This window comes from Eptesicus fuscus, chromosome 21 (assembly GCF_027574615.1).
Source record: "Eptesicus fuscus isolate TK198812 chromosome 21, DD_ASM_mEF_20220401, whole genome shotgun sequence".
Lineage (NCBI taxonomy): Eukaryota > Metazoa > Chordata > Mammalia > Chiroptera > Vespertilionidae > Eptesicus > Eptesicus fuscus.
Window position 1 is genome coordinate 9,230,588 of NC_072493.1, and position 14,990 is coordinate 9,245,577.

At 43.1% G+C, this 14,990-nt stretch overlaps 1 protein-coding gene across 7 annotated transcripts in view; it reads left to right on the forward strand.

Moving 5' to 3' along the window:
- The first annotated feature begins 41 nt into the window (after positions 1-41).
- LOC103284636 (IST1 factor associated with ESCRT-III) overlaps positions 42-14,990 on the forward strand; it is a 28,147-nt gene continuing 13,198 nt past the window's right edge. For 4 of the 7 annotated variants that reach the window (XM_008139970.3, XM_028143280.2, XM_054710320.1 and 1 more), the window contains exons 1-2: positions 770-834; positions 14,840-14,942. In XM_008139970.3, coding sequence (XP_008138192.1) covers positions 14,855-14,942 — 88 coding nt within the window. In that variant the 5' untranslated portion in view covers positions 770-834; positions 14,840-14,854. Of the gene's footprint in view, positions 134-769; positions 835-874; positions 940-1,779; positions 1,802-14,839; positions 14,943-14,990 lie in introns of those variants that run through there. The other 3 variants (XM_054710318.1, XM_028143274.2, XM_054710319.1) reach the window with 3 other exon arrangements.

Genomic DNA, 14,990 nt, shown 5'->3' on the forward strand with positions numbered 1-14,990 from the left:
GGGGGCAGGACGCCTCCTTCCCGAAGCCTGGGGTGCAGCCAGCCCCTTCCAACGCTGAGCCGAGAAAGAATAGTTTTAAAGTTGGAAACAAAGAAAACTAAGTGAAAAAGTTTCCTCTGAACCCAGAGATAAGGTAAATTCCCCGAGAAGGCGGTGCTAAGGAAAGACACCAGCGAAATAAGACAGACGGTAGAGGTTCTGGTTGGAAGAGCCTTCCGATCGGGGTTCGAAGCCGGGCAGGGGTGTCAGTGCGTAAACGGAGAGGAGGCGGGCGGGGGCCCCGGGAGGGTGACGGGCCGGAGGAGCAGGTGAAGGGTCGAAATCGGCTCGGTTGTTCCGTTCGAGAGAAGACCCGCCCTCAGAGCGAGAGAAGGGAGCGAACCTCAGGGAGGAAGGCCGGTGGGTGAAAGGCGGGACTGAGCCGGTTTTTCCAGGGAGCGGAACCACCCGGAACAAGGTGCGGGCCGCCCACCCCGAGGCCAGCTCCGCGGCGCACCGGGCGAGACCGGCGGCACCCTCGGCGCGCCCCGCAGGTGACTCAGGTCCGTCCTCAGGGGGCGTGACGGGACGCAGCACACCGCAGCCTCCGCCGCGGGAAGTAGTCCCCGGCCGCGCTGGTTCCTCTGGGAGCCGGGCGTGGAGTCCCGAGGTTCACGGGCCGAGATCCCGGGAGCGCGGGCGCTCAGCCAATCGCTGCGCGGGAGAGCGCGTCCGCTCGGCCCGCGGATCCCTCCGCCGCGTTGGCTGTGCTGAGGCCGAGGGAGCCGCCATTTTGGATGCTGGAGCTTGATTCCGGAGTCCGTCTGTGCCGTGTTCACGCCTGGTTTCGGTCCGGTGAGTCTGGCACCCCCTGCGCCACGGGTCTTTGTTTCCCTCCTGGCGCTGCGGCCGGGCTTCAGAAGTCCCCAGCCCCGGGTTCAAAGGGCCTTGACGTGGCAGGTGAGGAGAAAGGGAAGGGTCGTGGATGTGGGGGTCAGGCCGGAGGTGAGGCCCGAGGGGCTGCGGCGCGGGGCCGGGGGCGTGACAGGGTCGCGGGCTGCCTGGGGGATCTCCGGCCCGGGATCCTGGAAGCCGCCACACTTTCTTGTTGTCCCTGTCTGTCCCGAGGCGTCTCTCCCCGGGGGCGGAAACGCCGCGGCCCGGGCTCCGGTGCCCGTCGGTGAAAGGGCTCGGTCTGCACTTTGCGGCACCGAAGAGCGGCGTCCCTACCCCAGGTCCTCGGGCTCGGAAAGACCTCGGGAAGGTTGTGTCTCCGGTGTCCGCGAAGGGTCTGTCCGCCTCGAGCCCGGCGGCCTCCTGCCCCGGTTCTGGGCGGCCCGGAGCGGGGGCCCCTCTGGCTGGAGGGAATCGCCCTTTTCTTTAGTGAAGCCGGCGGCGGCCGCGGCCCCCGTTCCCAGAGCCCCGCCGTGGCCCTGTCCCGGCCCCGCTCCTCTTCCGGGGCGCTGAACTCGACCCGCGTGAACTCCCCCAGGGAACGGGAGACGAGAGCGTCTTCTGTTTAATAATTAGGTAATAGGAAAGACACAGGAGAGCCATGTTCACTCTCTGGAGCAGTAAAAGGAACATTAAGAGCTGGTCTTAACGCTTATTGGGAATTGTATTTTTTTTTTCTGTTACGCTTACGTCTTTATTTTTAACTTTGAATTGCGAAAATGTCAAGCAGAACAGAAGTAAAGAGTAGAATGAATTCCCTCATCCAGCTTCAACAACCACCCATGTCGGGCTGTTGGGGGAAAAGTCCCAAGAGTCCACATTCAGGATTGATTCCGAAGAAGTGACCCGTAGGGGCTTATTCAGATTGGTAAGCGCTTTCATAGGAGAAACTCACTGCGTGGGCAGAGCAGCTGTGCGTTCCCAGTGGTGGCTGCTGGGGAAGAAATCCACACCCTCCCGGGACAGGGTTTCTTTTTTGTAGGGGTTTAATAGTAAAAGCAAACGGTGGGTAAGTCGCATAGACCACCAGGAAGAACAATGCGTTTCTAAGTTAACAGATAGTATCAGGCAGTTCTCCCCACTCCGTACATTCATTAGCCTCATTCCTGGGTCCTGGTGTTTGGGCGGCATTCTGGCTTTCTGGGGAGTCAGCCACGCCTGAGGCTGCAGAGAGGTAAATAAAGGTTAAACCACGAGCCCAACATTTCCCAGACGCTGGAGCTCTGTTTCATTTCTGAGTTAGTTCCCCGACAAGGGCCAATCTTGTTTCATTTATAAATACTGTTAAGTATTTAATAAACTAATTGTTGATATATGTGCACCCTCCCCACTCCCCCAAGTAGAACCTTTTGATTTCTGTACTTACAAACCAGTAGCCCACAGGAAATTTGCTTTTTGTTTTGTTTTACGGGGTCCTCAGAACCGCATCTTCTGGGATAGAAGGACTTGGTATATCTTTTAAAAAAATATATATATATATTTTTATTGATTTCAGAGAGGAGGAAGGGAGAGGGAGAGTGAGAGAGAAACATCCATGATGCGAGAGAATCATGGATCGGCTGCGTCCTGCACGTCCCCTACTGGGGATTGAGCTGGAAACCTGGCAATGTGCCCTTGACCCAAATCGAACCCGGGACCCTTCAGTCCGCAGGCGGATGCTTATCCACTGAACCAAACCACAAAGGGCAGTATTTCTTTTTATTAGAGAATAAAAGTGTTTTGAAGCCTCAATTACATTTTAAAGGCACCTGGTTTAAGCCCTCTCTTTTTTAAAGTTGTGTTACTGATTTGTCCAAATTATTTGTTTTAATTCCTGTCTTCCTGTGGCTCCGCCTTCTAAATGATCAGGAACTCCAGAATCCCCTCTAGTCTACTTAATTTAAGCTCTCATTCTTTTAAAATCACTCTCAATTACTTGTAGCCTATTCTGATTTAAAAATGAAACTGGGAAACAGTATAGTCTAATAAAAATTTAAAATACAGGAAAAGTAGTAAGCACATGAAAACTAATTTCAGCATTTTATGACAACCATCAAAAGGTTGAGGAATTAATTAAAAATGATTATGCATGCCGAAACCGGTTTGGCTCAGTGGATACAGCGTCGGCCTGCGGACTGAAAGGTCCCAGGTTCGATTCCGGTCAAGGGCAATGTACATTGGTTGCGGGCACATCCCCGGTGGGGGGTGTGCAGGAGGCAGCTGGTCGATGTTTCTCATCGATGTTTCTCACTCATCGATGTTTCTAGCTCTCTATCCCTCTCCCTTCCTCTCTGTAAAAAATCAATACAATATATTTTAAAAAATGATTATGCAGTGGAATATAGGCAGTCATTAATAGGTTTTAAAGACTGTAACAGATGTGATATTAAGTGGTAAAAGGATTCGGTGGTGCTCAGAGCCCATGATTACAACGTTGTAAAAACTAGATTATGTAAGTTAGTGGAATTTTTAAAAAGTTATTTTAAATTTAACTTCCCACTAATTAACATAATAAATGAGTGACAGCTTTGTACTAAGTACTATGGTAGGCAGTGTGAGAATAACAGTGAAACCTATAGTGATTGTTTATAGGCTATACAGGCGTTATACTGATTGTATACAGTTGAAGTTCTCCGATGTGGTTGAAAAAGTTAAAGTAGGGGGAAGGATGCAAAGCATACCAACAACATTTTATTTAGCCTAAAACACATAAAAGTGCATTTATCAGCTAATCTTTAGATGATGAGCAAGACCTTTCCTTTGATTATGGTCTGTTGACTGAATAGAAATGAAATAGTGCTTGTGAACATATAACACTTTCTGTGTACCAGGCACTGTTCTAAATTCTTTACTCATTTTCTTTAAATTCTCATACCAGCTTTATGAGTTATGAAGGTTCATATAATATTGATGCTATTTAAAAAAATGTTTGATAGAATTTCCTAAAATGTTTAATAGAGAAGCTACTGGGGCCTGGATTTTCTTGTGGAATTGTTCTTAATTTTAGGTTCAATTTTTGTAATGTATATGGGACAAATTATATTTTTTATTTCCTTTTGTGAATTTTGGTAAATTGAGTTTCTAAGGGGTTTGTCATTTTTGTCTTTGTTGAATTATAGATATAAATTGGTGATAATGTCCCCTTTTAATGCCTGTAGGATCTGTAGTGATATCCCTTTTTTTACGTTGGATACTGATAATTTGTGGGTTTGTGGGGGTTTTTGTCAGATTTATCAAAAAATTCTTGATCTTTTCAAACATACAGCATTTGGTTTCATTGATTTTTCTCTATTTTCACTCTCTTCCATTTCACCAGTTTTTGCCTTGTTTTTTGTTGCTGTTAATCCTCACCCAAGGATATTTTTCCATTGATTTTTTAAAACAAATCTTTATTGTTCAGATTATTACAATTGTTCCTCTTTTTTCTCCCTCATAGCTCCCCTCTACCCCATCCTCTGCCCTTAACCCCCCTCCCACTGTCCTCATCCATAGGTGTATGATTTTTGTCCAGTCTCTTCCCGCACCCCTTTCCCCCTGAGAATTGTCAGTCCACTCCCTTTCTATGCCCCTGATTCTATTCTGTTCACCAGTTTATTCTGTTCATCAGATTTTTCACTTGATTTTTAGATCCACTTGATAGATATGTATTTGTTGTTCATAATTTTTATCTTTACCTTTTTCTTCTTCTTCCTCTTCTTAAAGAATACCTTTCAGCATTTCATATAATACTGGTTTGGTGGTGATGAACTCCTTTAGCTTTTTCTTATCTGTGAAGCTCTTTATCTGACCTTCAATTCTGAATGATAGCTTTGCTGGGTAGAATAATCTTGGTTGTAGGTTCTTGCTATTCATCACTTTGAATATTTCTTGCCACTCCCGTCTGGCCTGCATAGTTTCTGTTGAGAAATCAGCTGACAGTCGTATGGGTGCTCCCTTGTAGGTAACTAACTGTTTTTCTCTTGCTGCTTTTAATATTCTCTCTTTGTCTTTTGCTCTTGGCATTTTAATTATGATGTGTCTTGGTGTGGTCCTCTTTGGATTCCTTTTGTTTGGGGTTCTCTCTGCTTCCTGGACTTGTAAGTCTATTTCTTTCACCAGGTGGGGGAAGTTTTTGGTCATTATTTCCTCAAATAGGTTTTCAGTATCTTGCTCTCTCTCTTCTTCTGGCACCCCAGTAATTCGGATGTTGGTACGCTTGAAGTTGTCCCAGAGGCTCTTTACACTATCTTCATATTTTTGCATTCTTTTTTCTTTTCCGGTTGGGTGTTTTTTGCTTCTTTGTATTTCAAATCTTTGACTTGATTTTTGTGATCCTCTAGTCTGCTGTTGGATCTCTGTATATTATTTTTTATTTCAGTCAGTGTATGCTTAATTTCTAGTTGGTCCTTTTTCATATCCTCGAGGATCTCACTAAATTTATTAGCCTTTTCTAGAAAATTCTTGAAAAACCTTATAACCGTGGTTTTGAACTCTATAGCCAGTCGTTTGCTTTCCTCCATTTCTTTCATTTGTGACCTGTTTCTTTGTCTTGGCATTTTGGCTGCTTCCTTGAGTTGATAGAGTGGCTTTGTGTGCTAGGTGTCCTATAGGGCCCAGTGGCTCAGCCTCCCCAGTTACCTGAGGTGGATACTCTTGGTGCACCCCTTTGTGAGCTGTGTGCACAGTCTTGTTGTAGTTAAGCCTTGATTGTTGTTGGTATCACTGGGAGGAATTGACCTCCAGGCCAATTGGCTGTGAGGATCAGCTGTGTCTACGCTGGGAGAAATTCTGTGCTGGAGACACCCTTATGAGACAAGACTTGCAAAAGCCTCTGTGCTCAGCTTGGATGGGGCGGAGTCTCAGGGTGGAGCAGACAGCAATGGCTTCCCGTCAGCCCTGCCTTAAGAGGCCCCTGGGTCTCAGTGTCCCGCGGTAATCGCTGCAAGCACCTCTGAGAGAAAGCCGCCCTCGAGTTTCACCTGCTGCCAGACAGTCCAGTTTCTCCCCGAATGAGTCTGGGTCCCCAGAGTCTCACCTGGAACTGGAGTTCAGAGCCGTCGGGAGCTTTTGTCTCCCTCCTGTTTGAGAAAGCCCGCTGCGTACTCAGTTGCCCGCCCTCTCTGCGCGCGTGCAGGCTTCGGTACCTCTGCCTTCCGTAGTTCCGAGTCTCAGTGTGCTTTTCTCTTTCCTGACAGTCCAGTTTCTCCCCGAATGAGTCTAGGTCCCCAGAGTCTCGCCCAGAACTGGAGTTCAGAGCCGTCGGGAGCTTGTCTCCCTCCCGCTTGAGAAAGCCAGCTGCATACTCAGTTGTCAGTCCTCTCCGCACGCGCTTCGGTACCTCTGCCTTATGCAGCTCCTCTGAGTCTCAGTGTGCTTTTCTCTTTCCTTCTAGTTGTAGAATTTCCACTCAACCAGCCTTCCTGTGGTTCTGGATGATGTCCATTTTGTCTTTTAGTTGTAGTTTTGAAATTGTTGTGCGAGGCAGCAGTTTAGGTGTTTACCTATGCCACCATCTTGGTTTCTCCCTCCATTGATTTTTTTTTCTGGAGAGAGTGGAAGGGACGAGTAGAGGCAGAGAGAAGGAAACATGGATGTGAGAGAGACACATCAATTGGTTGCTTCCCACACATGTCCTGACCAAGGCCAGGGATCGAGCCTGCAACTGAGGTATGGGCCCTTCAGTCAGTGGGCTGACACTATCCACTGAGCAAAACCGACTGGGGCTTGCCTTGGTTTTATTTTGTTTACATTAGGTTAATTTTGCTCTTTTTATGGTTCCTTATGGTGGACCTTAGGTTACTAATTTGAGACCTTCTTTTTTAATACAAACATTTAGTGTTATAAATTTCTCCCCAAGCTTTAGCTAGATTTTACAAATTTTGATGTTTTATATATATATATAGTTAAATATACTTTTATTGATTTCAGAGAGGAAGGGAGAGGGAGAGAGATAGAAACCCAGGGGGATCAAGCCGGAAACCTAGGAATATGCCCTGAACCAGGAATTGAACTGATTCATAGATCAATGCTCAACCAATGAGCAACATAGGCCTGGCAAATTTTGATGTTATATTTTAATTAGAGGCCTGGTGTGCCAGTGCACGATCGGGGCTGGGGAGGGACCGCGGGAGGGCTCCAGGGTGGGTCCAGCCCATCTCGCCCAGTCCCGATTAGTGGGACCCCAGCAAGCTAACCTATTGGTCAGAGTGTCTGCCCCCTGGTGGTCAGCTCTCATCATAGTTGCTGGTCGAACAGTTGAATAGTTGCTTAGGTTTTTATATATATAGATTTTCCTTTTTTAAAATATATTTTTATTGATTTCAGAGAGTAAGGGAACGAGAGAGAGAAAAAGAGTTATTGGTTGGCTGCCTCCTGCGTGCCCCACACTGGGGATCAAGCCATCAACACTGGCACCGGAATCAGACTGTTACCTCCTGATTCATAAGTTGACACTAAACCACTGAGTCATGCCAACCGGGCTTAATTTTTATTTTCTTGCAGTTCAAACCTTTAAAACAATTTTTATGCTTGCAACTTCCCCTTTGACCCATAGATTATTTGTGTTGTTTAATTTTCAGGTGTTTGGTAATTTTCTGTTAGGTTTCTTGTTAGTGATTTCTAGTTTAATTGTATTATGGTTAAAAAAACATACTGTTACTTTAGTTCTATTTAATTTAAGGTTTGTTTTATTCACAGGATATAGTCTGTATTTATGAATGCTCTGTGTGCGTTGGTGTGTTGGGTGGAGTATTCTATAAATGTCAGATTCAGTCAGTTGGTGGTAGTGTTCGGCTCTTATTTAAGGTTTGTTTTATGACCCATGATATGGTCTATATTCATGACTGTTTCATGTGCATTGATCTGTTGGGTACAGTGTTCTGTAAATGCCAGTGAGATATAATTAGTTGTTCGTAGTGTTCATTTCTACATCTTTGGTGATATTGGTGTCTGCTAGCTTGATCAATTATGAGGGAAGTACTTTGAAGTCTTCAACTATAATTAGGGATTTGTTTATTTCTAGTTTTCTATCTGTCAGTTCTTCATATATTTTGAAGTTGTGTCATGTATAGTGAATGTTATGTACATTCACTATTAGGATTGTTACATTTTCTTAGTGAATTCACCCTTTTTTCATTATACAGGGTGTCCCAAAAAATGTGTACACATTTTGAATAATTATTCCAGTTGGTTAAATCTGAAAAGAAAGAAACCATCTATTGAACTATCAAAAAATATATGTGTATACATTTCTGGGGACAAAAAAAATATAATGTTCCTTTGTATTCCTGTTTTTTCCTGGCTCTGAAGTCTACTTTGTCTAACATTAATATAGCCCCTCCAATTTTCTCTTTTATTGAGGTATAATCTATAATAATAAAAGTGTAATATGCTAATTAGACCGGATGTCCTTCCAGGCGAAGCTGGGGCTGCGAGGGAAGCCCGGGTTCCGGGTGCCAGAGGGAAGCTGGTGCCAGCAGCTGGGGGAAGGAAGGCCTACTCTTGCACAAATTTCATGCATTGGGCCTCTAGTTAACATATAACGACATACTAGTTTCAGGTATACAACATAATGGTTTGATATTTATATATATTGCAAAATGACCACCATAGTAAATGTAGTTAATTTCTGTCACCATACATAGTTACAGATTTTTTTTTTAAAACTTACTCTCTCAGCAACTTTCAAATATGCAATATGGTATTAGCTATAGTCACTATACATTATATCCTCATTACTTATTTATTTTATAACTGGAAGCTTGTACCAAAATGGGTGGAGAGGTCAAAAGATACAGACTTTCAACCTTTTTTTTATTAGTGTTTGCATGATATACCTTTTTAAAAAGAAAATACTTTTAACTTACCTATATTATTATATAGAAGTGAGTTTTTTGTTAACAGTATAGTTGGATCATTTGGGGAGCCATTCTGACAATCTGTGTTTTTTAATTGTATTTACACCATTTCTATTTAGTTATTATTTTAAGTATTTTTAAAAATTGATTTCAGAGAGGACGAGAGAAGGGGAGAGAGACACATCATTGATGAGAAAGAATCATTGATAGGTTGCCTCCTGCACACTCTCTATTGGGGATCGAGCCCGCAACCCAGGCGTGTGCTATGGAAATTGAACCATGACTTCCTGGTTCATGGTTTGAGGCTCAACCACTGAGGCCGAACATAAAAATAATAATAATTATTTTTTTAAAAAAATATTTTTTATTGATTTCAGAGAGGAAGAGAGAGAAACATCAATGATGAAAGAATCATTGATTGGCTGCCTCCTGCATGGCCCTCATTGGGGATCGAGCCCGCAACCCGGGCATGTGACCTTGACCAGAATCGAACCCGGGACCCTTCAGTCCACAGGCCGATGCTCTATCCACTGAGCCAAACCGACTAGGGCATAATTATTATTTTTTTAATCCTCACTTGAGGACATGTTCATTGATTTTGTTGCTGTTGTTAGAGAGATTGGGGGGGGGGGGGGGCGGCGGGAAGAGAGAACGAAACATACTGATTTGAGTGAGTAACATCGATCTGTTGCTCCCATACCATACTTGCCTCGACTGGGGTAGTGATGGTATGTTGCAGGTCAAACCTGGTCCTTTCGTTGCATGAGATGATGCTCCAACCAACTGAGAAACACCAGCCAGGGCTCTATTTAATTATTTATATACCTAGAGGCCTGATGCACGAAATGTGTGCAAGAGTAGACCTTTCTTCCCCTGGTTGCCGGCACTGGCTTCCCTCTGGCCGCTGCAGGCACCTGGGACTCGAGCTTCCCTCCAGCCCAGGCTTCATCTGGAAGGACGTCTGGTCTAATTAGCATATTATCCTTTTGTTATTATAGATTACTAGTGTACTTGAATGTAGGCCTATCATTTTATTGTCTTGTTTGTACCTTTTTTTCATTTCTGTTTCTGCTTCCCTGCTATTTTTGGGTTATTTGAACACTTGAGAGTTCTAGTTTAAAATCTGTTGCATTTTTTAGTATATGTTTTGTATAGTACGTTTTACTATAGGGGTTACAATAGACATACTTAACTTTTCACAGTGTACTTAGAGCTAATATTTTACCACTTTAATGTAATATAGAAATATCACACTGGCCAGGGCTGAGTTTATTCTTGTGTATGGTGTAAGTTGGTGATCCAGTTTCATTTTTTTTTTTTTGCATGTATCTGTCCAATTTTCCCAACACTAATTTATTGAAGAGACTGTCTTGACTCTATTGTATGTTCTTGTCTCCTTTGTCAAATATTAATTGAGTGTAATGGCTTAGGTTGATTTCTGGGGTCTCTTTTCTGTTCCATTGGTCTATTATGCCTGTTCTTCTGCCAGTACCTGGCTGTTTTGATTACGGTGGCTTTGTAGTATAATTTTATATCTGGTATTGTTATACCTCCAACTAAGTTCTTCTTTCTCAAGATTGCTGCGGATATTTGGGGTCTTTTTTTGGTTCCATATATGTTTTTGGAGTATTTGTTTTAGATCTGTGAAATAATGCTGTTGCCTTATTTATCTTTTTATTTCCAGCAGCTAGCCATTGTCTGACATGCAGGTAATCAGTATACATTCTTGACTGGATTGTACATAATTCAGTATCACGGTACCCAGATATTCTGATACACAAACGCTATTGTGTACTGGGACTTGGCTAATTATTATTATTACTAGAGGCCTGGTGCACGGGATTCGTGCACTGGTGGGGGGCGTGGGCTGCAGGGATCGGCCCGCTGTGGGAGCACTGCTCATCCCGTTCAGCCGAGCGGCTGTGAACCTGCTCCCGCTGCGGTAGCAGCTGTTCATCCCGGTCATTCGAGTGGCGCTCCCACTGTAGGAGTGCACTGACCTGTGTTGAGCGTCTGCCCCCTGGTGGTCAGTGTGCGTCATAGTGACTGGTCGACCAGTCCTTCTGGTCGTTCCGCCATTCAGTTGCTGGGCTTTTATTATATAGGATTTAAAAATATTTTTATTGATTTTAGAGTGGAGGGGGGGGAGGGAGGGAGGGGGGAAGAGAGAGAGAGAGAGAGAGAGAGAGAGAGAGAGAGAGAGAAAGAAAGAAAGAAAAAGAAACAGAGTAACATCCATGATGAGAGAGAAGCATTGATCGGCTACCTCCTGCACGCCTCACACTGGGGATTGAGCTGGCAACCTGGGCATGTGCCCTGACTGAGAATCGAACCGTGACCTCCTGGTTCATAGGTTGACGCTCAACCACTGAGCCACGCTGGCTGGGCAGTTAATTATTAAATGTAGTACAAAAACTTTGGGAGGCAAAAAAAAAAAAAAAAGCTTCTGGAGACAATTTCACAAAAGGAAAATACATCTGATGTTTTCTATTAGTGGTATGCACAAGCAGATAATTACTGTCCTGGTGTTCTTCTTTATATTGGGTTTGGTTTGTCTACTGTTCATTTGCTTTAGTTTAGATATTACATATTTTGAGATTCAAGTTCAGAATTAGTTGAGAGATAAGAATTGTGCTGTTTACATATAGAATGCATGGTGGTATGTGCTAAAGTCTTGTGGGTGGAGAGGAGAGTGGTTTTGTTGATTGTAACTCTACTGTTCAGTTAAAGTCTTGGTAAATAGACTTCTGTGGTCAAATTTTATAGAACAGCTTTTTTCCCCCTTGGACATTTTACCCTTTTGTTTATTTCTTTGCATGCGAGTAGATGTTAATGCTGTTTCTGTGACCTTAGACACTAGTTTTTTCCCCAAAAGGCTGATAATTTGAATAATTAGAGGGAGGTTATATTTTAAAATTTTAATTAAACTTATTGGGGTAACATGGGTTAATAGCATTATATAATTTTCCAGTGTACAATTTAAATTATATCATCTATATATTGAATTGTGTGCTCACCATCCAAAGTGTAGTCTCCTTCTGTCACCTTTACCCTCTTCAACCTCCCTGCACCCCCTTCTCTGGTAACCACTATACTGTTGTCTATGAGTTTGTTTTCTATGTTTGTTGTTTTCTATCCCACATATGAGTGAAATCATATTTTTTTTGTGTGTTCTTTTCCATCTGACTTATTTCACTGAGCATGATACTCTCAGGATCCATCCATGGCAGTATGCCATTCTTTTTAGGCTGAATTAGAGGCCCAGTGCACGAAATTTGTACACTTGGGGGGGGGGGTGCCCCTAAGCCTGGCCTGCACCCTCTCGCTCTGGAACCCCTCGGGATGTCCACCTGCTGGTGGGATTGGGCCTAAGCCGGCAGTCAGGCATCTCTCTCGCAGTCTGGGACCCCTTGCTCCTTACCGCCTGCCTGCAGCGGAGGCGGGAGAGGCTCCCGCCACCGCAGCTGCGCTGGCCAGCCATGAGCCCGGCTTCTGGCTGAGCGATGCTCCCCCAGTGGGAGTGCACTGACCACCCTGGGGTCATGCGCGTCATAGCAACTGGTTGTTCTGCCGTTCGGTCTGTTTGCATATTAGGGTTCTATTACATAGGGTAGGATAATATTCCATAGTATATGTGTACCACCACATCTTCTTCATCCAATTATCCATCAAAAGACACTTAGGTTGTTTCTATGTCTTGGCTACTGTGAATAATGCTGCAGTGAACATAGGATACATATATATGTATATATGAATAAATGTTTTCAATTACTTTTTTTTCTTGGTAGATACACAGAAGAGGAATTGCTGGGCCATATGATAGCTTTGTCTTTAAATTTTTGAGGAACCTCTATACCGTTTTCCATAGTAGCTGCACCAGTTGACATTCCTACCAGCAGTGTATGCGGGTTCTTTTTATCCACATCTTCTCCAACACTTGTTATTTCTTGTCTTACTGATTATAGCCATCCTAACAGATGTGAGGTGGTGTCTCATTGTGGTTTTGATTTGCATTTCCTTTGGAGCTAGTGAAGTTGAACATCTTTTCATATGTCTGTTGACCATTGGTATGTCTTGGGAAAAGCATCTGATCAGATTCTCTGCCCATTTTTTAATAGGATTGTTTGTGTTCTTGCTGAGTTGTAGGAGGTCTTTATACATTTTGTTTTATTTATTTCTCACCTGAGGAGTGAGGATATTTTTTTTATTGATTTTGAGAGAGAGTGGAAGGGAGGGAGGGTGAAGGGAAGGCGGGCGGCGGGGGGGGGAGGAGAGAGGCAGAGAGAGAGAGAGAGAAAGAGAGAAAGAAAGAAACATCAATGTATGAGAGAGACATCTATTGGTTGTCCCTCCACCCCCCACTTTCGCCCTGACCGAGAAGGGAACCTACAACCGAGGTAAGTGCCTTTGGCTGGGAATGGAATCTTCGACCCTTCGGACTGATGATGCTCTATTCACTGAGCCAAACCGGCCAGGGTAGGAGTTCTTTATATATTTGGCTATTAGCCCCATTTTGGAGGTATTGTTTACAGATATCTTCTGCCATTTGGTTGGTTGCCTTTTTGTTTTGTTCATGGTTTCTTTTGCTGTACAGAGCTTTTTAGTTTGATGTAGTCCCATTCATTCATTTTTGCTTTTGCCTCCCTTGCCTTTGGGGTCAGGTTCACAAAGCCTCTCTGACACCAAGGTCTGTAGATTGAGTACCTATGTTTTCTTCTAGGGATTTTATTGTTTTAGGTCTTATATTTAAGTCTTTAATCCCTTTTGAGTGTGGTGTCAAATAGCAGTCTACTTTCCTTCTTTTGCATGTGGCTTTCCAGTTTTTACACCATTTATTGAAGAGGCTTTCCTTTCTCCATTGTGTGTTTTTGGCTCATTTGTTGAAAATTGGTTGCCCTTATATATGTGGGCTAATTTCTGAGCTCCCAGTTATTTTCTATTGGTCTGTGTGTCTGTTTCGCTGCCAGTACCATACTGTTTTGATTATTGTAACTTTGTAGTATAATTTGAAGCCAGGAAGTGTGATAACTGGCGTTGTTCTTTTTTCTCAGGATTGCTTTGGCTATTTGGGCTCTTTTGTGGTTCCATACAAATTTGATGAATTTTTTTTCTATTTCTTTGAAAAATGCCTTTGGGATGGCATTAAATCTGTATATTGCATTAGGTAATAATAGCCATTTTAACTATGTTGATTCTTCCAATCTATGAACAAGGAATGTCTTTTAGTTTCTTTGGGTCTTCATCAATTTCTTTCAACAATGACTTGTATTTTTCAGTGTATAGATCCTTCTCTTCCTGTGTTAAGTTTATTTCTAGTTATTTTATCCTTTTGTTGCAATTGCAAATGGAATTGTTTTCTTCATTTCTTTTTCTGATATTTCATTGTTAGCACATTGGAACACAAGGGATTTTTTGTTCATTGATTTTTGTATCCTGCAACTTAGCTTTGTTTGTTTGTTGTTTCTGGTAGTCTTGGTGTTTTATATATTTTATCATGCCACCTGCAAAAAGTGACAATTTTACTTATTTATTCCAATTTGAATGCATTTTATTTCTTCCTCTTGCCCAATTGCTCTGACTAGGACTTCTGTACTGTGTTGAACAACAGTGGTGAGAGTATCCTTTTCTTGTTCCTGATCTTAGAGGCAAAGCTTTCGGTTTTAAGGTGGGATTTTTGGGAGAATTAGGAGGCCTTCCTGCTTGTCTTTTTATCACCTCTGTCCTACACCAATACATAGGTACTCATTTCATCCATCAGCAAGTTCTTTCAGCTCTGCTTTCAAAATAGCCTTAACTCTGATCACTTCTTCCACCACCACTGCTAACTACCCGTCTAAGCTGCTTCCATCTGTTGTCTGGAACATAGTAATATCCTCTCCTTTGTCGTCTTGCTTCTGTTAATACCCTCTCCCAGTCACTTCTCCACACAACAGCCAAAAAGATCTTTAAAAAATGTGAATCAGATCATGTCATTTGCCTGTATTAGAAAACCACTCTAGTTTACAGTGTCAAATAATCTACTCTAACTGGTGTTAGTTTCTGAACTAATTTTAACTTGAAAATAGTCATTGTGTTTCTTATTTTTTTTCCAGGAGGAATAGCACAGTATGCTGGGCTCTGGATTTAAAGCTGAGCGTTTACGAGTCAATTTGAGATTAGTCATAAACCGTCTTAAACTATTGGAGAAAAAAAAAAGTGAGTAATGCATAATTGCCTTATATTTTTCTCTTCCAAAATACATCA